The sequence below is a fragment of the Eulemur rufifrons genome, chromosome 16 (assembly GCF_041146395.1).
Source record: "Eulemur rufifrons isolate Redbay chromosome 16, OSU_ERuf_1, whole genome shotgun sequence".
NCBI lineage: Eukaryota > Metazoa > Chordata > Mammalia > Primates > Lemuridae > Eulemur > Eulemur rufifrons.
The window spans coordinates 82,178,697-82,204,979 of record NC_090998.1 but is presented as its reverse complement, the minus strand read 5'-3'; the positions used below and the strand labels follow the sequence as shown (position 1 = coordinate 82,204,979).

Genomic DNA, 26,283 nt, shown 5'->3' with positions numbered 1-26,283 from the left:
TCAGACAGAAGTGATCACCCACGGAATAAAAAGAGTGAGTAATCTAAGCAGTGGGTTTGTTAAGACAGGCTTTTTTGGGAACCTAGCTTTAAAAAAAAAAAAAAAAGACTGGTTAGCAAGCATGCTAGCTTGAGGGAGTGGAATCTCAGCAGATGCCATTAAAAAAAAGCCAATGCTTAAAAGGAGATGTTATCTAGAAAACATGCAGAAACTGAAAATCTAGTTTACTCAGCATGATCCCTAGTATTTGGCAAAGGCTATTCTAGAAGGCAAGTGAGAGAAGGATGTAGTCAGGAAGGTGGAAATCATTGAACTTGAGTCTCATACTTAATTTGACCTTAAAGAATGTGTGATAATGTCCAGTTAGGTTGTCCTTTCACTTTAAACAAGCTTATTTATCAAGTTCAATTCTTATGCATTAAAAAAATGTATTACAGGAAATGAGGTTTTATACTTGAATTCATTCCACTTTGAAGGATATATCACATAAATATTACTATAGTATGTGTTATTATTAGGTGCATAATAGTTATTATTAGCAGATTCCCTTAATATTAGCAGTTTCTGTTGAAAAACAACTACACCTATACAGAATTGTTACAAAAGGTGCCCCTGCAAATGCCTGTCTCTGCAAGTGGAGACAGTCCCCTCCAGACAATGGAAAGACGGCAAGAAGAGGAAGGCACCCACCATCAACCATGACTAGCTGAAATAGACTGGTTCCAAACACAAAACAATCCCCAAGTGCTCAGCTGCCACTAGACTTCCTTGTTAATTGAAGCTCAGATAGTCCTGGAGCATGAAGATAATTCTTTGGGCCATGATGAAATGGATTCATTCCAATTCTTTACTTAAGGTGTCTCCACCTCAGCACTATTGAAATTCTGGGCTGGATAATTCTTTATTGTGGGGTGCTGTCCTGTTCACTATAAAACATTTAGTGGTATCCCTGGGCTCTACGCACTAGATGCCAGTAGCACTCCAAATCCTCCCACCCTCCTCAACCCCCCCCCCCCCCGACCTCTGCCCTGCCAGGCTGGGACAACCAAAAGCCTTTCCAGACATGGCTAAATGTCTGGGGGTAGGGGGTCGGGTGAGGGATGGCAAAATCACCTGCAGCTGAGAACCACTGACTTAGATAACAATTAGTATTTATCTACTTTTGTTCACAAGTATTTTCTCCAACCTTGACTAAAATGTCTCTGACATCATGAACCAAATTAAATGTGACATACTGAAGGCTATTCCAGAAGGCTTAAAGTTTGGAGGTGACATTTCTCTACTAGGGCTGTCTGCCTTAAGGCAAAATTTACTGTATTTTACTTTAGATCCAGTTCTAAGGCTTCCTGCTAGAAACAAATTGCTTTTTATACCACAGTTCGTATAAAATTATGTATTTGGTAGAATTTATAAGGTGGCAATTGCTAAGAAAATGCAGCCTGAACACAGATGCAGATTTAAAAAAAAAAAAAAAAAAAAAAAAGAGCCAGAGAGAAAATAAAGAATAGGCTGACATTCTTCCTCAGACCCAGCACTTGAACAGGGATAATTTAGGAGTGGTTGTTTGCCACACTAAAGCAATACCACCCCCAGAATTTCACAACTCTGTTTCTCCTCAGTTGGCAAATGTCGTTCTTGGTTTGCTAGTTTTGTTTAAAAAGATGTAAAAGACTTGCAGTCTTTTATTTAAAAGACATCCAACTGAGAGAGACTGAGTGGAAATCATCGTGGATATGATTACAATGTGGCAGTAATAAGCATTTATACTGCAAGTTTAATCATTTACAGCTGACACATTTAAAAGCCCATTTAGTTATCTTGAACAAAAGCAACAGTGTGGCATAGTGGTTCTCAATCCTGGCTGACTTTAGAATCACCTGGGGAGCCCTTAAAAGAAAAAAATGATCATGGGCACAGCTCCTGGAGATTTTGATTTATTCAATCTGAGGCCAGGCTCAGGGCTCAGTTAAACGCCCCAGGTGATTCTAATTTGTAGTCAGAATTAAGTATGCCTGGCAAAGCAGAAGGAGCATGCGCTTAGAGTGAAACACCGGCTTTTTTTTTTTTGTCAGGGGTCTGCTCAGATTTCACTCCCACAAGCTAGCAGGTAGACTGCTCTATGTGGCTCCAAAAGCGAGGTCGACCCCATGAGGCACTTGTAACCAGTTTTTCATGGGGACAGCAGTAGAGATTCTCCATTCACTCATTTATTAGGCAATAACTACCGAGCACCTACTAGGTGCCAGGTACCGTGTACCAAGTATTGAGAATTCACAAATGAATAAACACAGTCTCTGCACTCAAGAAGTTCCTAGTCTAGTAGGAGAAACACAAGAACAAGCAGTGGCATTACAGGCGTATTCACTTAAGTGTCCCAATTTTCAGTTAGAAAAATGTAGTTCCCGAGCTTTCTGGCTGGCGGACACGTGGAGATGCTGGGAGGGTGGCGCACCCAGAGATGGCAGGGAGGCTCCGCGTCCCCACCCCAGCCTCGCCCTGCATCTCTCTTCCGTTTGGCACTTTCTCAGTTGTAGCCTCTATAATAAACTGGTAACAGTAAGTAAAAAAAACAAAAGAAAAACGTAGTTCCCTTATCTATGATATCTGCTCTTTTTGCCAGCAACACTTCACTTTCCCTTTTTTCCCCCACTTTCCCTTCTTTTGTTCTTTGATTTCATTTGAGAAACCATTTTCCCTCATTCTGTTTTCAATTGTGATTATCAATTATGAGGTCCCACCTCCCTGACCAGGAATTTGCCTACCTGAGTCCTATATCCATCAGAGACTCTTTCATGGCACCTTGAGGGGTCACCAGAGTGTTCAAGGATGGACCGTGTTTGAACCATCCATTAACTATTGTGACAATGGAGCCTACCTTGCCCTTGGTCTTTCCTGCCCAGATTCCTGACACTCTCCTGGTTTGACAGTTTAGCTTTTCCTTCAATTCTGTGAGCTGCCTTCATCCTTCCATCATTCACTTCCTTTTTGGCTAAGTCAGCTAGAATTTCTGTTACTGAAAAATGCAAAGAAGGTAGAAGTAGCAGTTTAGTTTAATCTGGACTTGGATTTGGGAGACCCGGCTTCTATTCCTAGCTCTTACTAGCTGTGTGACTCTGACTTTGAGTAGGTCACTGGTGAGCATCAGTTTGCTCTTCTTTAAAATGTTCCATAAATACTTCCTGAATGCCTTATGTGCCAGGTAAAGGCAATCATAATGCAGTTTGATATATTTCTAAAAAGAGGTATTTATGTCTCATAGAATCTTTGAAAGAATCACATGAAATAAAGTTCATGAACACATGTTATCAGATATAAGATATTATCTAAACAAAGACTTTTCTGTGTACCTTAAAAATTACTTATGGTCTCCACCCAAGGATAATCTATTACTCTTTCCACAGATGATTTAGTGGTTGGATCTAATGTGGTTACCGTGTTGATGCTTACTTAGTAGACACACTCAATCTTTGTCTAACGTTCTCTTAGGTATATTTTAAATAGGCAATTATATAAAATCTCTCCTTAGGCAAAATAAAGTATTTTCCTGGAGTCAATTCAGAAATCCCGAGAATGTCTCTGTATTAATTTTCCAATAATTTTTACATAAAAATCATGCACACAGAAATCCAACATTTTTGTCCTTCTGTGTGATACTCAGAGGCTCCTATTTTGATATTAGGGCACAGGGCCAACTTTTGGCAGTGACCTGGGGATATAATTAATGGGTGATATACACACTACTTCCAGGGCTCTTGATTTCTTTCACTGGGCAATAATGACCTATATGCAAAGCTGGATTTACTCTACTGTTAAATCTATAAAAATATCTAAGTCAATACGAAAGGTGTAAATGGATTACAGGTCACTAAGCCTAGGTTTTAAAAAGAGAATCAAATAATTCGAGATGAACGAAATTATAATTCGACCCTGCATTAAGGAATTTACTCAAGATTCCAAGCTATTTTGGTTCAAGACATGGGCACATTTGTACACATGCGTACATATACAGGCACACAAACAAAACCAACCACACTAAGTCTCAGGAAAATTCTGCTGAGGATAGTTGCTACAGTTCAGGTTTCAGATTTAGGTTCTAAGTAGGATTCTACTTCCCTTCCTCCCTCTCCCTTTGGATCTAAAACAACATAACTCTTGAAGTTATAGAATTTTTGTTGTAGAACAATCCTTATAAGTCATTTGGTTATACCTGCTAGCTGATGCCAGAGATTCCTCTATAGTATCCCCGACAGATAGTCAGTATCTTGTTTGAAGAGAGGTGGTATTGCACGGTGTCTAAATAAATGCACATTCTTTGAGGCAGAGACCTATCAGGGTTACACAGGCTCTACCACTTACTAGCAGTCACCTAGGGTAAGTATCTTAACCTCAGTTTCCTCATTTGTAAATAGGGGGTGATAACAGTACCAACCTCACAGGGCATTTGTGAGGCTTCAGTGAACTAATAAATGAAAAGTATTTGACACACAGTAAGGACTTAGCATGTAATCAGTGCTCAACAAAATGTTAATTAGCACTGACTACTACCACTAATAGAGAGGCCCATTCCAAAGTTAAAACAGCTCCAGTTTGTTATGAAGGTCAAACTGGCTACCTGCTACTTCTCTTATGTGGATCCTAGTCTGCCCTACAGAACTTAACCAAAGTCTCTGAGTCACTATCACCAGGGCAGGTGGTGCCAGCCACACCGGAGTCTCCTTTATACCAAACAGAACATGCGCAGCTTCATAGAAGGTTCCTCATGTGGCCTTCCATGTGCTCTCCCCTGGACACACTCCAGCCTGCCATAGTCCCTTTAAAAGTGGCACCTGTTTTTGCTTTTTTTAATATAAGGCTATTGTGTTGATTATTTTAACAGATATCACCTAACTCAGCCTTAGATTGTGATTAATTCAATCCCAGAGGGTAGTGTCAAGGGTTTGCCAATGAGCAGTTAGCCAGCCTCTTTCCAGCTATGCAACATCTAGCATCTCAGTTTCCTCACCTGTAAAATGAAGAAGATAACAGTACCTACCTCAGAGTTACTAGCAATTGTGAGGATTCAATGAATTAATACTTCCTCTGCTCTCCTTTTCCCTTGGCTCCCCTCCAGTCTAATGCCCATGAGTCCACTGAAACTGCTCTCATCAAGGTTACCAAAACTCATCATGCAGTCAAATCCAATGGTCAAGACTTGGCCTTCATCTTCCTTGACTACTTAGCAGCACTTGTCACATCCAATCATACCTTCCTTCTCCAAACACTTTCTTCACTTATCTTACAGGACACCCTCCTCTCCTGACTTTCATACTACCCTAGCTACTCCTTCACAGAGATCTTCCTCCTCATCTTAACCCTCTAGATGCTAGAGTGTCCCAGGTCAGGCCCTTTCAGTATCTACACTCACTCTCTAGGTACTCTCAGCCAGTGTAATATAGTGGACAAGAACGTGGACCATGGAGCCAGACAGCCTGCACGAGTCCCCAGCTCTGTAACTTATAAGTTATGTTATGGAGGCAAGCGATTTAACCTTTCCATGCCTCACTTTCCTCACCCACAAAATGGAGGGTAACTTCCTATAGTTGTAAAGATTAAATTAGCCTAATACAGGTAAAGTGCTTAGAATGTGCTAAGGACTGTATAAATGTTAACTATTATCCAGTTTCATGACTTTATATGCCATAAATATGCTGATGATTTCTAAATGTATATCCATAGCTCCCATTATTCCCCTGAACTCTAGTCACTCATTTCTAAATGAGATAATTATGTCTGATATCTCCACATTAACGGCAAACAAGATCTCAAAGTTCATATATCCAAAACTGAACTCCTGATTCCACACTCGCTCCCAACCTTCTTTCCCCTGGTCTCCCCCAGCTCACTAAAATGCATCACCATTTACCCAATTGCTCAGGCCAAAAACCTTAGTGTCATCCTCAACTCCTCTTTTCTTCCTCATCGAACCTTCTGCAAATCTCGTTACTCCACCTTCAGAATACATCTGGAATCTGATCTCTCCTCACTACTTCCACCACTACCATCTGGAACATGTCACTATCATGTATTGCCTGAGCAACTGCAATACCACCTAATTGGTATATCTGCTTCCCTTTTTGCTCTCATAAAATTTATTCTCTACCCAGGAATCAGAATATTCTTCAAAAACAAAAATCAGGGCCGGGCACGGTGGCTCACGCCTGTAATCCTAGCACTCTGGGAGGCCGAGGCAGGTGGATCCTTTGAGCTCAGGAGTTCGAGACCAGCCTGAGCAAAAGTGAGACTCCATCTTTACTAAAAAATAGAAAGAAAGTATATGGACAACTAAAAATATATATAGAAAAAATTAGCTGGGCATGGTGGTGCATGCCTGTAGTCCCAGCTACTCGGGAGGCTGAGGCAGGAGGACTGCTTGAGCCCAGGAGTGTGAGGTTGCTGTGAGCTAGGCTGATACCACAGCACTCTAGCCTGGGCAACAGAGTAAGGCTCGGTCTCAAAAGCAAAACAAACAAACAGACAAAAAAAAACAACAAAAATCAGATGTTGCTCCCCTGCTCAAAACTTGCCAATGACTTCCCATCACACATGGAATGAAATCCAAACTGTGATCTGCTGTTGTCTACTTTTCAGCCTCACCTTCTGCCCCTGTCCCCTTACCTACTCTTCTCCAGCCACAATGTCTGCCTTGTGTTTGTCAAACTTCACAAGCAAGTTTCTGTTTCAAGTCCTTGTATTTGCAGCTACCTCTGGCTAGAATGTTCTTCCCTACCTCCCAACCACCTTCACGTGCCCCTTCCTCATTTATTTGCAAATTCTGTTCAAATATTACTTATTAGAGAGGCATTTCCAGTCCTTCACATCGAAAAAACACTACTCCACCCTCACTCCTGCCCCATTACTGTTTGTCCTTTTACCCTATTTTTCTTCATAGCACTTGATGATACATCTGACAATATATGTTTATTTATCTGTCACACCTACTAGAATGTCAGCTCCTTGAGGACTCTGACTTTGTTTTGTTCACTGTAGTATCCACAGCACCTAAGCAGTGTCTAGAATACAGCAGGCACTCAATAAATATTTCTTTCTTTCATTCTTTTCTTCTTTTCGAGGTCATGGTCTGTTGCTCAGGCTAGAGTGCAGTAGTGTGATCATAAGCTCCCTAGCTCCCTGCAACCTCAAACTTCTGGGCTCAAGCAACCCTCCTGGCTCAGCCTCCCAAGTAGCTGGGACTACAGGCACATGCCACCACATTTGGCTAATTTTTTTTATTTTTGTAGAAATGGGGTCTTGCTATGTTGCCCAGGCTGGCCTCAAACTCCTAGTCTCAAGCTATCCTTCTACCTCGGGCTCCCAAACTGCTAAGATTACAGGTATGACCTACTGCACCCAGCCCTAATATATCTTGAATGAATGAAGAAATCAATAGTGTTTAGCACAGTTCCTGGGACAGAGTAAACAACTATAAGTTTGTGATATTGATTTTAGAAGGTAAAAAAATATTTACTAGAAAGGCCAAAATTCTTTAGTGACACTCTATGTAAGATGTCAAAAATTAAGTATCATATTTTCACCCAGCTTCACAATAAATACATATGATATTATACTTACTTGGAGTTTCTTCTAAAATTTCCTGGAACTTGGTTCTCTCGTATTCTACCAACTGGCGTTGAAGGTGTGGTCTAAGATTCCTAATTGTAAAATTGGCCATGTCCATTTTCATGAGGTCCAGGACATGGAATATTTGTCTAGAAATTTCAGAATTACATTAGTTAGAGAGCTGATTAAGAAGTTCAGCTGAAATTCATTAACTATTATCTATGTTCCGAGCTGGAAAAAATAAACATCCCCAAAATGGTTTTGAAATTCCAATTGCCATTTGGCAAGGTCACTTTTCATAGAAGGTCACCCGTGTATTCCAAATGTGTTCTTTCACAGATGTCAACAGTATTTACTTTAACAGATATAATACCTCCAGCTGATCCATGACATCCAGTCATAAACTGATAAAGACACTAAGAAGCATAAACAATTAGTCTTAATGATGTAAGAAAAATTTAAGGAGGAATTTTCATTTGAAAGCCCCAGAGTCTAAATATATTGGATATGGTTTCTATTCCTAAGGGAATAAGAAAGAATAAAAGGAAGGAAGGAAGGAAGGACGGACGGAAGGGGGCAGTGAGGCACCGAGGAGGTGGGCAGCCTTTTAGAGGTGGGCAGCCCTGTACTCAAAGCCAGCTTTGCAACTGACCAGATCTGTGAGCAAGCACAAATTACTTAATCTCTCTGAGTCTCGGTCTCCCTATCTGTGAAAGAAAAGAATAACATCAACCTTGGAGGGATGTTGTGAACAGTCAATGAGACAATGAATGTAAAATGCAGAGAGCAGTGGCACTCAGTGGGCACTCAATGAACAACCAAGATGAATGCCATAAATTTGATATCATACATGGGTAATAAGATAACTGAAAGCAAGGATCCTGCCACTGAAGAATCACAATCTGCCAGAGCTGAGCACATCTCTAAGGATACATAAAGCCCATTTTAAGGCAGGGAAAGTGTCACTTTGAGAGACTATTAACTTGCACAAAGTAACAAAGTAAGTCACCCAGTTACTAGTTTCCTTCTCCTACCTTTCCAAAATATTTACATAAAACTCAATTCCCAATGTAGCCGTATTTACACACAAAAAGAAGAAAAGTTTCCCTCAATGACAAAAAGGGTTGCAGACCCTTCTTTTCTCTCAAATCACAGTGAAGTTATTGTCTACATGGCCAAATGAGATTCTCACTATTTAATGTATACCCCACTTCCTCAGGGAAGCTGCAGCAGAGATGTCTAGCTGACCACCAAATGTCCATGCTCTCTGCACACAGTGCAGATCTGTGGCTGCAAAATGTGTTTCCAGACACCAACCACCTTTCCCAGCCCCCTCTTCAATCTAAGTGGGACCATGTGACTAGTCATGGTCAAGGGAATTTGTCACTTCTGGGCCAAGGTGGTTACATATTAGGTATGCCTTCTCCATGGTCTCTTTCCCATTCACCAGCTGAATGGAGAGGACTCCAAGGACCTACACAGGGGTGGAGCTGAGAACAGAGGAGCTTCCATATGAATGACATGTGGAAGGCTGCCTAAGAACCCTTGAATCGGATTACAACATGTGAGAGAAACAAACTTTTATTGATTAAATCACCGAGAATTCAGAGTTTATGTGTTATAGCAGCTAGTAACCCTAAGCCTTGACTAGACTAGGTCCCACTACTGGAGGCTCTATTTAGGCCCTCTATAATAATTCCTCTTCCACAGTACTTACCACAATCGTAATTAATTGTTCAAGGTCTCTCTTCCCATTAGACTATAAACTTCCTGGGGTCAGGGATTATATCTGTCTTTTTCATCACTGCCTCCCCAGGGCCCACTGCATGCTAACAGCCTTGTCAGATCGTTCTATCTGAAAACTCTATGTGCACAGTAAATGACTGACTTCCTCCTGCTTACTTGGTTTTCTTCTAGTGTCAAGAATTCCTTTGGGAGATCAGTTATTATTCTGTGTTTCCCAATCCCATACTTCCCTTTTGAATGAACTCAAAAGTATTCTAAGAAACTGCAAGCAGAAAAGATGCTAACCTCAGCACCTCCACGATGTTCCCAGTAGCCTTTAACTCTCTGATATCATTATCTCTCACCGGAGCACACAGCTTTCCCATCGTACTGATGACATAGTTGGCCAGGCCTTGGATGTCAACAGCACTGTGCTCAGCCTGCTGCCTAATGAGGTCTGTGTCCAAAACTTCACAGATCTGGTTGCGAAGCCGGTTGCCACAGGGAATCAAAAAAGAGAGAAGAATCTACACAGGGAAAGAAAGAAAAATTAACAGCATCATTACATAAATGAAAGTTGTCACTTTTCACTTCAGTGTCTAAATGACCAAACTTCTTGTCAATATTTTAGAGCCCTAGATGCCATAGAAGTTGACAATTACTAGGTGGTTGGTCAAATGGGAATTCCAGTGTCTCAACCCTAGGAAGAAAGCTCTATCTTCTGAATTAAAGTCCCCCCACCATGAAAAATTACTGATACTGTAAGAATGAAAACAACTAACAAGGAATCAATATTACTGAAATCACAGTAAGTCCTGACTTAAGACTTATCAATAGGTTCTAAGAAACCGTGACTTTAAGTGAAATGATATACAATGAAACCAATTTTACCATAAGCTACTTGATATAAACAACAGTTAAGTTCCTACAGCATATTTCTGGTTACAAAAACATCATCAATCTTCTAAATAACTTCTAAGACACTTCTAATATTAAACACTGAAATAAATGTGAGTTATACTTACATTTAAGAAAGATTAATAAAACACAAGTAGATTATTATTTACTCAATTTTTGGTAAATCAGTGACAGAAGTCAAAGCGGTGGTGGGTTAAATCACAGAATAAATGTTTGCAAAGCAAAAATCATAAGGAGCATCTCCTACCACCATGCAGTTCAAAAGTAAACAACAAACAGTCTGGCTCGCTGAGCACTTTCATACCACATCACTTATTGTTGTGCATTTGTAGGATTATCGTATACTTTACAAATTCTTATTTTACAATAATTTGTATTCATTCATTCCTTTTCCAACATGCTTATTCCAGTTCAGGGGTGTGAGTGGCCAGAGCCTACCTTGACAGCTCAGGGCACAAAGCATGAAGCAGCCCTGGACAGGATGCCATCCATTGCAAGGCACACTCCCGCCCATGCCCACACTCACTCAGACTGGGACCATTTAGACAAGCCAATGAACTTAATGTGCACATCTTTGGGATGTGGGAGGAAACTGCAGTACCTGGAGAAAACCCAGACAGACATGGGGAGAACATGCAAACTCTACACAGACAGTGGTTCCAGCTAGGAATAGATATTTTTTTCCTCATTAACATTATAGAGAAAAAACACTGCACAAAACAACATTATTTGAGGACCTGCAACACTTCAAAAAGTCTACAGATAAACAATCCAGAGAAGAAAAGATAAGTTGGAGATCATGGCTCCAAAAGAACCCTTTAAAAAAAGATGAGAACACTCCAAGGGGTCCACTAAATATATTTTATGTATAAAATATTTATTATGTATTATATGGGCAAACTATTTATTGAGTGTTCAGTACACAGCTGACACTGTGCTTATATACATAGCACATGGTTAGGAGCACAGGCTCTGAGCCAGAGTGGATCTGTGCAAATACTTCTCAACCTCTCAAAGCTGCATGATCCTACATGAGTCAGGGAACTTGGTTTCTTTATGTAAAGTAAGTATAACAGGAGTAACTACCTCAGAGAATTAAGGTAAGAATAAATGAATAATCTAGTGCTTGGCACAGAGCAAATGCCCTGTAAATGTTAGCTAAAATCACTACTGTCATCTCATTTAATTGTTATGACTACCATGTAAGTACTCAGGAGACAGAGACTTAAAGCGAGCGAGCCCATCACTAAACCTGGACTATCTAACTTCAGATTCTGTACTCTTAGCCAATACTCTGTGTTGTAAGCATCACCCTGAGCTCTGTCCACTGCCCTATTTTTCCAGCCTTCACCCTACTCCAGAAGGTACAGGGGAAAACTCTCCCAGTAATTGAACTCACTCAGTTTCTCAAAGAGTGGCCAATACAAAAGACATGAAACAGTCTTTGGAGAAACAAAACAAAACAAAGCTAACTGCTATAGTCTCAATGTTAGTATCCCACTCAAATTCATATGTTCAAACCCAATCCCCGATGGGATGGTATGAGGAAGTGGGGCCTGCAGGAGGTGATTAGGTCATGAGAGTAGAGTCCACATGAATGAGATTAGTACTCTTATAAAAGAGACCCTAGAGAGTGCCCTTTCTCCTTCCATGTGAGGAGACAGCAAGAAGGTGCCTTCTATGAACCAGTAAGTGGGCCCCAAGCAGATACTGAATCTTCGGGTACCTTGATCTTGGACTTTCAAGCCTCCAGAACTGAGAAAAGTAAGTTTCTATAGTTTATAAACCACCCAGTCTATGCCAGTCTGTTATAGCAGCCTGAATTGACTAAAACACCAATTGATACAAACAACAACTTGCCTCTCTTATTTCTTCAAACAGTTTGATGGCATGTTCATACTCGGGAGGGTCAGCATTTAGTTCTGATTCCAAGACGTCCCAGAAGGCCTGGTGAACAATGTGCTTCACTCGACCAGCCAAACTATTGCAATGAAATGGATTGTTTTTTAAAATAAGCATCATTTTTCCTAATTATAAGAGAAATACGCTCATTATAGAAATCTTAGAAAATGCAGAAAAAACAGAGAATAGTAATTGCCCTTAGTCCCATTATTAATCTTTTGAATATTTCTCTTGTTCAATGCATTGTTTTAACATAGTTAAGAGTGCCCAGCATATACAATATTATATACTTTTTTCATTTAACATTCTATCCCAACTGTTTCCCCTAGACTTTTAAAATGCTTCCTTACTATGGTTTTCAATAATTTCACAACATTCTCTCCTAAAGTGAGAGAATAATTTATGTACTCTTCTACACAGATTATTAGATTTGTTCTAGATTTTTGGGATGAGATGGCAAAGTTGCTCTTTCCTCAACAGCTGAAGTTTCATGGCACAGAATGGAACAGTTTGGCCCCAAGGACATATGTATTTGAATGCCTGCCAAATTCAGCTTAGATGTCCTATTTAAAGTAAGCCAGACCAAACTGCTGAAATAGGATCCTTCCTAGGAAGAGCTCACAATAGAATAGGTGGCCACCTCACTTCACCCATTATGTCAATGCCCTAAAATAGGTGCACATTATAATACACATTCCTACTGAACTCCTACTCTATTTGCAACAGCTTTTAGAAAACCACGTATTTCCCTGCACTGTAATTACTGATGAGTCTCTTTCTCCACAGAGCTAAACACTTCTCCCTAGCAGAGCCTATAACTCCTTCTTCTAGGTACCTGCCATTGTGCCTAGCACAGTGCCTGGCATATAGTGAGTGTTCGATGAACGCATGATAAATGAATTAATAATTTGGCAGTTAAGCATATCTCCTAATTTTTTTTATTAAAGTACAAATAGTTAAGTATACAATAATGCTATGAGAGATGAAAATTAGCTTTTGAGGAGTGTGAGTTAAAATTGTGTCTATAACCGCAAATACTGTATTCTACTCAACAACTTTAAATTTTAAAATTTATTCTAATTGCCTGAGGGGATTTATTCAATATAAATGCCATTTCCAAAGTTTGAGACTCTCCTGGGCAACTCCCGAGTAATGGGAAAGGCAAACATTGCTGGTATAGACTTGCACTCTTGACTTTACAAGCCACACATACCTGGTTTGAACAGACCAACAAGGAATGAACTAAAACAATTTTATAGCTCCCTAAGTGACATCAGAGTTTAAGTTTTCCTAAAGGCTGCAGTGTACTTTTTAGCTCTTTAATTTTCTGTAGTGGTGTGGAGGTTTGGAGGAGACACAATCAATCATTTATAAGCATTCCTATTATCAGAAACCAGACTAATTTTACCAAGTTTTTTTCCCCAAAGAAAATAATTCATAAAATATGAGAGTCAGCCATATTTAAAAAAGGAAAAACTTGGCCATTGTGGAGGGTCATCTGAAAAATCAACAGTTAATATTGTAATATGCTACTTAATTTTAAAACAATGGTACTACATCCTAACTCTGCACTTTGTTTCCCTTGCTCACATTTTCTAGCACGGCAGAAAATGAAGGCAAGAGGGATTACTATTTTTCCATAGTACCAAGAACTTATGTGAAAAGCACTTTTATGCCAGTGAGCATGCATTTGAAGTGAATAGTGTAGTTCTCATCTTATTCTTAGGGAATGTGAGGCTCAGATATGATCTCACCAAAGCCAGGATTCATACCCCAGGGCCAGATCCTAAAACACCTTCACTATGGCCTCTACTTACAATTACTGAATTTAAAGCACAGATATGCCCAAATTGTCTTTTGCTATACTGAATAAAAAATACTAATTTTAACTTTAAAAATTCATTTGTATCAGTCAGTCAATTAAATGTTTATTGAACATTCGATATGTATGAGGCCTTGTTTTAGGAACTGCGGATATTCAATGAAAAGAAAGTCTCTGACATAAAAAAGGGACAGAAAGATAAAAAACATATTAAAAATTAGTAAGACAATTTCAGATCTATGAGGAGGACAAGGTAAGACAATGTGGTAGACAGTATGGAGAGGGTGCTGATTTCACTGTGTGGTTGAAGAAAGCTTCTCTAAAGCAGTGACCTTTGAGTTCAGACTCAGATGGGGAGAAGAAAGAGCCATGTGAAGATCTAGGAAAAGAACATTCAAAAAGAAGTAGTAACAAAGTCTATGATCAAGCCCGGCGTACTCTGAGATCAAGAAAGAAGCCCGCATGGCCGAAGCATAGCATGAGGGAGGGAAAGTGCTAAGACAGGGTTGGGGAAGTAGGGCCTCCAGGCCATAATGGAGTCTGGATTTTTATTTTATGTATACTAGAAACCATTGGAGAGTTTTTGGCAAGGAAACATTCTAATGTGGTTTATCCTTTAGAAAGATCATTATAGTTACTGTGTGGGTATGGAAGATGGACTGTGGTGAGCTAAGAACAGAGAGGGGGCAACCAGTTAGGACTGAAAGAGTCCAGGCCAGAGATGATGGTGGCCTAGCCGAGGGGTATAGTAGTAGAGCTGGTATAACAGATCACAGCAAAACACAGTTACCAAAGAGACCAAATAGATACACCTACTTTAGATAGTAATCTTAAAAATTATTATTATATAAACAATATCCCCAGGAAGATTATGATCCACATTGTAAAGAAGGAAAATTATGTTTACTTATTTTCCTGCTTTAAAAACAAAAGTTCTAAATGGGATCAAATATTCTAAGCTGTTTTAATTGATAGAGAGAATGCCTCAGGATTTATAATTGGCACTGTGAGGTTGAAATTCAATCCATGAGCCAACTTTGCTTCTAAAGATGCTTTATCTATAATGATAGTCTCAAGCCTTCTCTCCTCTTTGTCCCAGGAAATTTGTAAGCCACTGACAGCAGAGAGGCTGAGGTAAGGATATAAGGGTGTGGCTCCAACTAGAGGTCCCTGGGGGTGAGGTTACCCAGGAAGTGTCCCTTGTAGCTATAATTCCTACCTCCACATATTTTTGGATTGCCTATTCTTTGCACTTTGTCAGTTCAGGTGCATTTCTTTATCCTTCACAGCCTGAATATCAATTTTTAATAAATCAATCTGCAAATATTTCTTCAGCCCATACTGTATGTCAGGCACTATGCTAGGCAATAGGGAGAGAGCAGCAAACAATATAGACATAGTTCCTCCATTAATGGTGCTTTTGGTAAAGTGGGGAAGATGGACATTGAACATAAAATTGTAAGATCTCTTAACAGAGGGGAGGTAGCAGGAGCTACAGGAATCTTTAGCAAAGGGATTAACTGTATGGAATGTCAGGACAAGCTTCCCTCAGAAGTGACATATAAACTGAGTTCTGAAGATTACGAGTAACAGATACTCTAGTGGAATGTTTTTTAAAACAAGTATAAGACCTTGTTAGAGAACTAAACAATGTTTGCCCCCTGTGGATATTATACAAGAACTTCCAGGAATCAGTGCGAATATATTTCTGTGTATATCTCACACACACACACACACACACACACACACACACACAAAATCTTCAGCACAGTTTTACATATAACAAATGCCTTCAGGTTACCTGTTGTCTGGGAGGGCATCTTGTTTCAACTGAAAGTTCTCATTTACAGCAATTTCATGAGCAAGAGTCATGTTTGATAAGTTCCTTGCTGCAGCCATCACTTCATCAAATGTTGCAACCCTGGGAGGGCTTGTTGCTGAAAGAAAAACAAAAGCCAGTTAATGTTGTAGAAGAGAAGTTGCCATCCAACGAAGCCTACTGATACAGACAAGGCTTAATTTATTACACTGGATATTACAGGGTTTTAAAAGTAAGGAGAATATATACTAAAATAGGTGGATTCTCTCGCTTAATAAAGACTTCAAAAATTTAAAAACTCCTTCAACACCTTCAGTTACCATATTTGATAATAAACTCTCAAATACTTCTGGGACAATCTTATTATTATAGGCCTATTAAGACAGACCTCATTTTTAGTGCCTATTGATACCTGCATCATATGTGTTTTATAGGAAATAGGTAAGACTATTTTTTATTCTGTAATTCAGAAGTCTCACTAACTTAAGTAGACTCAATATGAAATAACTGATTTTTAAAACCATAACTTCTAAATGCATAGGCAGTATAATATAATGTTTAAGTTCAATTCTAAATTTTGCCAACTGATAGTTCTCATTTGATTTCATTGAGGCATCACTTACCTCCTCACAGGGTTAGCCTGAGGTGATTAAATGAGATAATTTAAGTAAAGAAGACCATAGTAAGAACTCAAGAAATTTATATAATTAAAGTAAAATATAATAAATCTGAGAAACTGGATAATCTACTTCTCAGTAGGAAATAGTACAAGAATTTGAGTAATTTCTAAAGATTATACTAAGAAACTATTCTAATAAATCATGTTGTTTTAAAATCACTGTTGGAAATCTTAGCTTCTGTTAATTAAAAATCATGACCTTAGATGACAGCACTGACAGGCAATACTTTGCTACCTAATTTTTTTTTTTTCAAGAGAAGGAGTTGGGAGGAGGAAGACAAGAGGAGGAAGAGGAGAAAGAAAGATGATACACAAAATTAGTAAAACCCTTCTTCAGCGTGACTAGGGTGCATCAACTCCTACACAGTATAAGTGAGAAAAGGCACAGAAACCTGAGGCTGCTATTCTTTTGCCTACTCTGCCTCAAAATTCTCCTTAAAAATGTCTATATTCTTTGGTCCAATAATCCAATGATAGCCAAAGGAATTTCTAGAAAGGCTTTATGCACTAAGATGTCCATAAAGCACTATTTGTAACAGAAAAAAAAAAAAAAGAAAGAAAGAAAGAAAAAGAAGCTAAATGTCCAATGATAAGTCAATGGCTCAGTAAATTTATGGTTAAGGAAATTTAAATATATTCACTTCATGAAGTAGTAGATAGTCATAAAAACAATGTTTCAAAAATATATAATCATGAGTAAATGTTTTAGTTATAACACTAAGTGAAAAGAGTCCACACATATGTCTGTGTGAAGGATAAAGATGGCAATGCACTGCCAGCTGTCGTTTTTGGGTGATATTATAGGCAACGTTTTCTTTTCTCTATACTTATGTATCTTCCAAGGTTTTTAAAATGAGAATGTATAAATTTGAAATAAATACAAATGAACAAATATTTTAGAAGTGGAAATTTAATCATAATTAAACATTAGTTGCTTTTTTCTGCATTTGCTTTGTCAGTTAAAGGTGTTGTTATACTTCCTAAACAAAATGCCAATTAAAAAACTAGGAAAAAAAAAAGGCAAACACACCTGCTTCACACATCTCTACTTTCCACATACAAAAAGGGAAAAAGATATCTCCCTTTGCTGTGGCCTCTGTTTTAACTCTTTCTCACACCCTTAGTGTAGTAATTCTCTCAGGAACCTTTCTGGGGTGAATTGCACAACAATTTTGAAATCAGCAAGAAACCCTATAGATTATTTCACTTCCTTCCTGACCCTTCAATGAAGGCAATTTTCCTTCAGTGTAAATTAGAAACAATCAAAAAAGACCAATTTTAATTTATCCTTAAGGGTAGTCCAAGAAGTAATTGCAAGGAGTGGCTTTTTGCCATTTGGAAGAAATGACAGACAGGGTTGAAGTCCTGATTTACGGTGAAACAGAAGCAGATCAGAGACAGTGATTAAAATAAAAATTGGCAGGTTGTAAACTTTAGTGGCTATTTATTTCTGAGAATTTGTCCAAGGAAGCTGTAATGCCTCTGCAGTGCTATTCTGGTACATCTAGAAATGAGGGGAAGTCTGTTGATCTTAGCCATTTCTGAGTTTTCAAATCCAACACACAACTCTAGAAGTACCCCCACCACCCCAGTCCCTGCTCCCCTGTCAGCTCACAAGCAGGAGAGCTGGATTTGCTGGAGGAGTTGCTTGTGAAGCTCTGCCTGGAACACTCATAGTCACTGAGTGAAGCCATGCTTTCGGAAAACCGTGAAGAGTCTGAATCGCTGGTCTGGTCCTCTCCCACACACTGCTTCTCACCATTGAAGGGCATTTTGTGTCACTTAAGTATGGATAAAGAGACAGCACCTGCACAGACAAATACACCTTGCATCAACATTCTGTGGTACTTCCACTGGCAGCGCCAATGCTTCTTTCAGTGTAGACAGCCGTACCCGCAAGTGTCACAATGTTGGAAAGGCCCTCAGAAGATGACCTTGTCCTTCCCCCACCAGTAGGCCATCAAGACGGCCTTCCCGAAAAGGGATTCCACAGCCATAGGTATGAGTTTACGAAAGGACGTAACCACTGTAAACGTGGAGCAGCTCTAAGTAATGACAGATCCTTAAAAAACAAAACAAACACACCGCAGAACACACACTCTCTCCCCCAGGGTTTCTAAAACATAGCAAGGTATGAATGCGGGACTCTGGAGTCAGACTGCTCATTCTATCTTTTGCCATGTGACCTTGTGGAGGTCACTTAACCACCTACCTCATGAGTGAAACTGGACTGAAAGACTAATCTAATATGGTTGTCTGAAGATTGAATGGGATTAATCTTTCTTTCTTTCTTTTTTTTTTTTTTTGAGACAGAGTCTTGCTCTGCTGCCCAGGCTAATGTGCAGCGGTGTCGTAATAGCTCACTGCAACCTCCAACTCCTCAAGCAATCTTCCTGGTTCAGCCTCCCGAGTAGGTGGGACTACAGGCACACCCGGCCAGAGTTAATGGCACTCCTCTCTGCACATCTGGAGCATATCTCCTGCAGCTCTACAAGAGCACTTAGTCTCTTGTACATTTTCTTCCCATGGCCACTTCTGAATTTCCTTAATAAGGCAGAGATTGTGTCTTGTCCACTACCAGTGCCAAGTATATGACAAGTATTCATTCAGTGTCAGCTAAATCAGAATAACTGAATCCCATCTGGTACAGCTTCAACCAGAACATTTGCAAGCTGATATCACTACACGTTTACATGCCTGGGACTGCCAAAGTTCAAGCCCTAGAGCAGACAATCTACTGCCTAAGCCTGTCTTATTTGATATAAAACTCAAAATTCCTAGGTCTTTGTCATACTCTTATTTGAATACCTTAAAGTTTGTTTCCCCTTTATTATTATTTTTTTTTAGTCATTCTCTTGTAATGTAACAACTGTGCTTAGTATGCCCTGGTCTTAATTTTTCTCTACTATAGCTGCTTCAAACCAGCTTTGGCTGATTTTCCAAGTAAAAGTGAATAAAAGCATTCAGCCATGGAAATTTACGAACTAGCTTAATAGTTATAACTATCCATTTCATTTTTCTACTCCTGCTGGACAGCATGCTTGGTAGCTTTCTTAATTGCGTTTAACAAGACAGAAAAGTATAAAGATTTAAAAAATAAAAAGCTCTGGGTTAGGAGTTGGAATCCAGGGTTTGGGGCCCGGGTCCACCATTAAATCATTGTGTGACTTTATGCACATGATATCTGCTCTCTTCACTTCATGTTTCTGAGAGGGTTGGGCCAGTTATAGGTTTCTTTCAGGTAGGAATAACTAAGATGCTCAAACCCAGAGCTCCATAAGGCATCACTACAAGTTCTGAGAAATCAAATGACAGGCACGCTTAATAACGCACAACTACACTTTCTGGCAACAATTCACTGGAGATAGAAGTCCTAGCCCAGTGGCTGCCAGAGAAAATTTAAAAGCTTCAAAATGTTTAGAAACTCCTATTTAGTTGGTAGAAGCCTCCACATTACAACCATAGCGTATCCAAGCAGAAGCCTATCTTTGGAGTAAAAATGCCCATTGTTACTTTATTAAGAAATTGCCTGTTTCCTTATATAGACACACTAATAATACCTAACTCATAGGGTTGGTGTGAGATTTCATTTAGTCAATACATGGAAAGTGCTTGGAACAGTCACTGACAGTAAAAATATACAGATGTTTGCTATCATTAACTTTTTTGGTTTTTCTTTGATATTCAAATGAAGAAATTTTTAATTGGTGCTGATACAGTATCTTTTTAATTAAAAATGAGACAAATCTTTTTGTGCCTTTTGAGGTTTCCTTTGAATCTGCATGCCTAGATTATCTATTTAAATAATAATTTAAAAATGTATACATAGGGACAAGCCATAAAACTGCATCAACTGGATCCTAGATCCTCTTTCCCCAAGGGCAGCCCATTCTTGGTTCTTAACTTTTTTGTTTGTTAATGTCATCACCTCAAGAATTAAAAAACTCTGGAGCGAAGAACAATTTTATGTCAGGATGATGAAAGCATGTTCCTCTACAGATAGATAAACATGGCCAGTAGTTAACCTAGGACACAACTCTAGCACTTGTTTGAAATATAAAAGCCAAAACCAAATGGCAATGTGAATGGTCTCCCGCAAGTTCCTTCATACCTGCTCTTACCCTTCTTGGTCTCAAGTTTCCAAATAAGTCATCTGAAGACAAAGCTACTTGATTTAGAAGGCATTGAGGGTAATTAGACTGCTTTTAAAACCATTTTGGATTCTCTCCTGGACTGGTAATAATGAAACCAGGCTGTTTCTTTAAGAAAGGTAATTCTTCTTATACAGACAAACTTAAATCTATCTAGCCTTCACCACTGCAACTCACAAGTAAATCAAAGTTTTCAGGGATACCACATCTCATCCTACCTGGAGGATTTAATCACTGGTCAAAGGTGAAGTAAAAGGTAAAGACAGAAGATAACTCCAAGTAAAGCCTCTAACACTACAGAGGGTCACTATTCAAAGAAAATACTGTCATATTCACATTTTTTATATTATTTCATCATTTTATGATCATAAATACAATATTATGACATTCCTTCTGAGGCCAATGCCTGGAATGCAGCAGGTACTTAAATATTTATTGCTGAATAAATGAATGGATGAATGAATGGCAGTATGACAACTGACATTTAAGAGAGGAGGGAATGATACAGGGACCTAAAGGGGCTAGTCCTATGACTCACCACAGATAGAGGGGAGTTTGGTTTTTAATTTGCCTGTGATTCCTCAGCTTGTGTCCAATTTTACTCCCTTACTTCCTTTCTGTAGCAAACTCTACCTGCAAATGGTCCTGTACTAGTTGAGGATTGCAAAGGTACACCAATGATAATACACACGTCACTGAAGCAGTAAGAACATGCAGGCAGACTGCGTTCTTGATCCTCGCTCTTGATATTTACTGACTGGAAACAGAGAATTTACTTACCATTTGTAAAATGGGGATAATAATAGTATTTACCTTGCAGAACTGTTGTGAAGCTTAGCTAAAATAGTCTTCTATTTCAGTACTGAAACATCAGGTTCTTAAGCTCCTAGTAAGTGTCTAAAAGATGTCAACTATTATACTATTTAAAAGAAGTTATGAATCCCAAAAATGTCAATGTCATAAAAAACAAAGACTGAGGATATGCTCCAGATGAAAACACACTTGATAACTGAGTGCAATAGGTTATTCTAGACTGGATCCTGTACTGGAAGAAAAAAATGCTATAAAGGACATTTTTGGTCAATTGATAGCATTGTTACAATACTTGCATCTACTGTCTGTATTCCAATGCTAAATATACTTAAGTTGAAACACACCATGGTTATGTATTTAGGAATAAAACGCCACGATGTATGCAACTTTCTCTCAAATGATCCAAATGAAAGAGAAAGACAGAAAACAATAAAGCACATGAAACAAATTGTTAATAGGTAAATCTGAGTAAAAGGTAGACCACAGGGTATTCTTTGTACTACTCTTGTAATTTTTTATCTAAGTTTGACAGTACTTCCAAATAAAAGTTTAAAAGAGAAGATGGAATGCTGAACTGAAACTTCAAGATGCTAATTCAGAATAGTCCAGGGTCTTGCAGTTTTTAAATTTTGATTTTTCCCACCTCTGTGACAGTTTGAATACCATTCTATAATAAAAGCTCTTCTAAACAGTCTATCTTGTCCCAGTGTCCTTCAACAGTGCCTAAACAATAAAACTGGAAATAGGCCAGAGCCCTCCAGAAAAGGCAAAATAAATAATCCCCTTTAAGAGTTCACCCCCAGGTGGTTTCCCTTTTCCTAAGAAGTCTCATGGCCATGGTTTACAACCCTCTGTGGTCTGACCTCAGCCCACCTCATTCTGTACCACTCTTCCCCCGCCCTTCATAATCCAGACACAACAGCCTTCTTTGGGTTCCTCAAACATGCCAAACTTCCTACTTTGGAGCACTCGCACCTGCTATTCTTTCCCCCTGGAATGTTCTTTTTCCTGACCTCCATGTGGTCGGCCCCTTGCCGTCATTCAGATTTGAAATTGAATGTCATAATTTCAAGGTGACCTTCCCTGATACCCCCACTTACAGCATCTAAATGAGCTATATAGAGCTTAGAACACTGCCTGGGGTAGAGTGGGAGCTCAATGAATATCACTGCAGGAACAAATTATGCCACACTCCTATTATTCAAAAGATAACCTGGGTTTTCCTTCTCTTCTGCTTCCCTCACATTGCTCATAGTCTCATTATGCAGTCACTTAAAGTACTATAGTTGTTTGCATGGCTGTCTCCCCACTAGATTTTAAGCTGTTTGTGGGAAGAAGCTGTGTCTCCCCTCTCCAATTCTCAGTGCCTACCTCAACACATTTCCGAGGTACCAATAATTCAAACTAGCAAAGGTTCACAGTTCCAGGAGCGTAAAGAAACTATTACATTGTGTCTTTCCACCCTCTTAATACTCACAAATAGCAAATAATAACAATTAGAGCTAACAGTCACTGAGTGCTTATCATGCCCTCAATAATATAAGTATTCAATAACTGTTTTTGTAAGTGCTTTAAATATTTTATCTCCTTGAATCCTCATTTACAACCTGTTAGCTAAGGTATTCTTATTGTCCCCATTTTATAATGAGACCCTGAGGCTCAGAAAGGTTGCATTACTTGCCCAAGGGTTCACAGCAATGTAGAGGTACAACTCAAATTGAGACAGTAGATCCCTAAAGCCCGTGCTCTCTACTGCTCTAGGACGGCTGGAGGAAATCTGGTGTGCTGACTCCTCTTCTGCCAGATTGATCTATCCATCACCACATGGACACTTTCACATATGGTAGCAAGCTGACATTATCCTGGAATAGCTGCTTAAGTGCTATTTCATGAAGGACATCACTGAAAGAGTCACCCAAAATGACTTTCAATCACCCCACCAGAGTGACTGAAAATCCTCTAGCAGGGAGCCATTCTTTAATCACTGCAAAATCTCTGGTTAAAACCCAAATATTATCAAAAGGGTTAACTGCTTATAGCTAATATGAGTCATAAACATTTTGGAGTGAATTATTCAGATTATCTAGCAGGGCCCTGAGGAACAGAACCCATCCAGTTAAGGTGAGCTCACAGAAAACAGAAAATTCAAGAAATACCTAGTGGGTACCACCCTTCAAGACCATATCAAGGTCAGGTGCAAGGCAAGCATTCACGTATGTACAGTAAAGGGCAGGGAGTCAGAGGAGCCCTGAAGAAAAAAATTGCAGACAGTGTAGAAAATTGCCATTTTCTGCAAAATGCTGCTTTAGAACCAGTCCCAAATAGCAATGCTAAGAAGTCATTCATCCACAGCAAAGCAAAAACCATACAGCAGAGAGAGAGATGCCCGCACCATTCAGCTAGACAATACTGGTCTTCATCAAGTTAGAAGCAACAAAAACCTAGATAAAAGTCAACAAGCCAGTCACTGTCTACAAAGCAGATGTTCACTCTACACATGGTATTACAGCATCAGGGAGAAGGATTTCTAGGCACTTTTCACACTTGAAAGCACTCTCCTCCCACCCCTGTTAGTCTGTTTTAGTACCTGTGCTTCCTCCTCTGGGGCCCTCAACCCCTCGCAAAATGGCAAAGAAGCTGTTTTCACACAAGACTGGGTATCTTCAGCCCTGGGCCTCTTCAAGTTAGGCAACCTCCACTGGCTGCCTGGGTGATGTAAGAAATTCCTAGAGAAAAAAGCTGTGGGCAGACAGGGAGCCTCCTAAAGTGGGAACCACCGAGATAAACTCATTGTCAACTGGCAGATTGCAAGTTGCAAGGCCGCAAGGTCTCTGGCCTGGAGAACATGGGTGCTGAGAGGCCCCCTGGGAAAAGGACTTGTCCAGTTTCTTTACTGGTAAGGTAGCAGGACAAACATCTAAGATTTCCCAAACTTTGAGTACCACTCTTCACCACTGTCTCCGTCCCTACCTCTAATTCAGGAAGCCCTTTGCTTTGACAAGATTTTGGCATTTTAAATACGTTTATTCTGAAAGGAAACTGTGTCATTGTGAAATCGCTCATTTAATGGATCAGATTTTCCTAATACTAACAAAAACACATAACTACGTTCAGCCACGTGCCACCTCAGATCCTCGCTGTCCCCCGCAGTGGCGCCACCCACAGTAGCAGCTTTGGAAAGCACAAGCCACCCCTGAGAGGACAGGGTTCGAGCCCAGGCCCGAGGAGCCTTCCTCCACCTCTTTCACCTAATGGAGGGTCCTGCTGAGGGGACCCACCTGGAGTCAGCACTCTCCCGCCCACTTCCTCCGGCAGCCCTCCCCTCCCGGAGACCATGTTTCCTGCAAAACAAACCCTTGAGGGAGGGGACGGCGGAGGCAGAGACAAGCGCCAAGGAAACCCCGGCAACAAACCCCAAACACACACTGCGAGCGCCGCCCGGCCCCCGTGCCGGCTCAGTCCCCGACTCCAGCGGGCCGGGGGGCGCGGAGGAGGCGGTGACTCCTCCTGGAGCCCTAACGGTGGGAAGCCGCTGGCACCAGCCCAGCAGGGTGTAAACAGTGGCGAATCGGCCCAGACGATGCCACCTCCCGGGCCCGAAGCCCGTGTCCGCCGACACCCGCGGCCACTGGGCGCCCGCGCCCCGCTTCCACGCGGGACGGCGGTTCGAGGTCAAACGAGGGGCCGGGGGCCGGGGGCCGGGTCGGAGGACGAGAGCAAGGAACCGGGCTCGACGGCCCCTGGCCCCGCCGTCCCAGTACAGAGTTCCGAGAGGCGGGGCAGGCCCTCGGGCCGCTGGGGGAGAGGTGTCCCCTCCGCTGGCCCTGGCCTGTCACCTCACAGCCGGCGACCCCTCCCCGGGGATGGATACGCACCGGGTCCTACAAGCAGACAGGAGGAGGAAGGCAACTGAGTGACCCCGGGTCAAGGGTCTCTGGGTGTCCCCTCACAGAGCACAGCACAACCAACTCGAAAACTCACCAGCTCGGCATTCCCCCCCCCCCCCAACCCCATGCGGTATTTAAAGGGCCCTCAGGGAGTCTAGGGAGGCAGCCACCGCGCGGCCGTCACAAAACCGGCGAGCGAGGGGACGGCGGCGCGTCGGAGCCAGGGAACCCAAGACATTTCAGGCTCCGATAGCCGAGTTCTCACAGATTCGACCTACTTGAGACAAAGTTTTCCACATGTTCGGATCAGAAAGGCCGAGGAAAGCTTGGATTGGAGAGTGTTTGGGATGTGACAGGGAACGGTCCCCCCCGCGCGCTGCGAGTGGTGCGGTCCGGGACTACTAGGGGCGGGGAGAGAAGTGTTTACGGAACTGGGGCAGCAGAGCCGCCAGGAGCGCCCGGCGTTGGGGGCGGGGCCTGTCGGGGCGCTGGGGGCGGGGCGAAGCTGCCTGCAGAACTAGTGGAGCGCTGGACGGATACCCTGGGTCCCCGGGGCCCACCAGTGTGGACGATGTTGCAAGCTCCTGGCCGCCCGTGGAACATTAAGTGCCGGCACACCCGTTATCTAGACGGCGCAATCCAGACTCGGTGCCCACCCTCACACTGTCCACACTTAGGACAACCGCACCAACAACGTTGTTAGTGGGCTTTCCCACACACGTCAGCGACTAGTCATCTTCGTTTGTGTCTACGCCTCCACGTAAACACGGATCCAGATTTGCACCTGGACGGGGCGATTAGCTCCTGAGAGTTACACCCACCCAGGCTCTCTGAAGACTTCGTGTGCATGCAAAAGATAAAGCATCTTACTTCCTCTAGTGTTCTTGGCAGCACCTATCTTTGGGAGAGGTTTCAACATTGGTAAATGTAAATAACCAGTCCCAAGAAGCTCTGTGCGGTCAGGCCTTCTG

At 41.0% G+C, this 26,283-nt stretch overlaps 1 protein-coding gene across 1 annotated transcript in view; it reads right to left on the bottom strand.

Moving 5' to 3' along the window:
• The window catches only part of TCP11L2 (t-complex 11 like 2), a 36,439-nt gene extending 10,937 nt beyond the window's left edge, over positions 1–25,502 (bottom strand). The window contains exons 1-6 of the mRNA XM_069490365.1: positions 25,301–25,502; positions 18,077–18,268; positions 15,765–15,900; positions 12,100–12,220; positions 9,628–9,848; positions 7,609–7,745 (exon numbers count right to left, since the gene is read on the bottom strand). Coding sequence (XP_069346466.1) covers positions 7,609–7,745; positions 9,628–9,848; positions 12,100–12,220; positions 15,765–15,900; positions 18,077–18,233 — 772 coding nt within the window. The 5' untranslated portion in view covers positions 18,234–18,268; positions 25,301–25,502. The remainder of the gene's footprint in view (positions 1–7,608; positions 7,746–9,627; positions 9,849–12,099; positions 12,221–15,764; positions 15,901–18,076; positions 18,269–25,300) is intronic.
• Between the last annotated feature and the right edge of the window lie 781 nt (positions 25,503–26,283).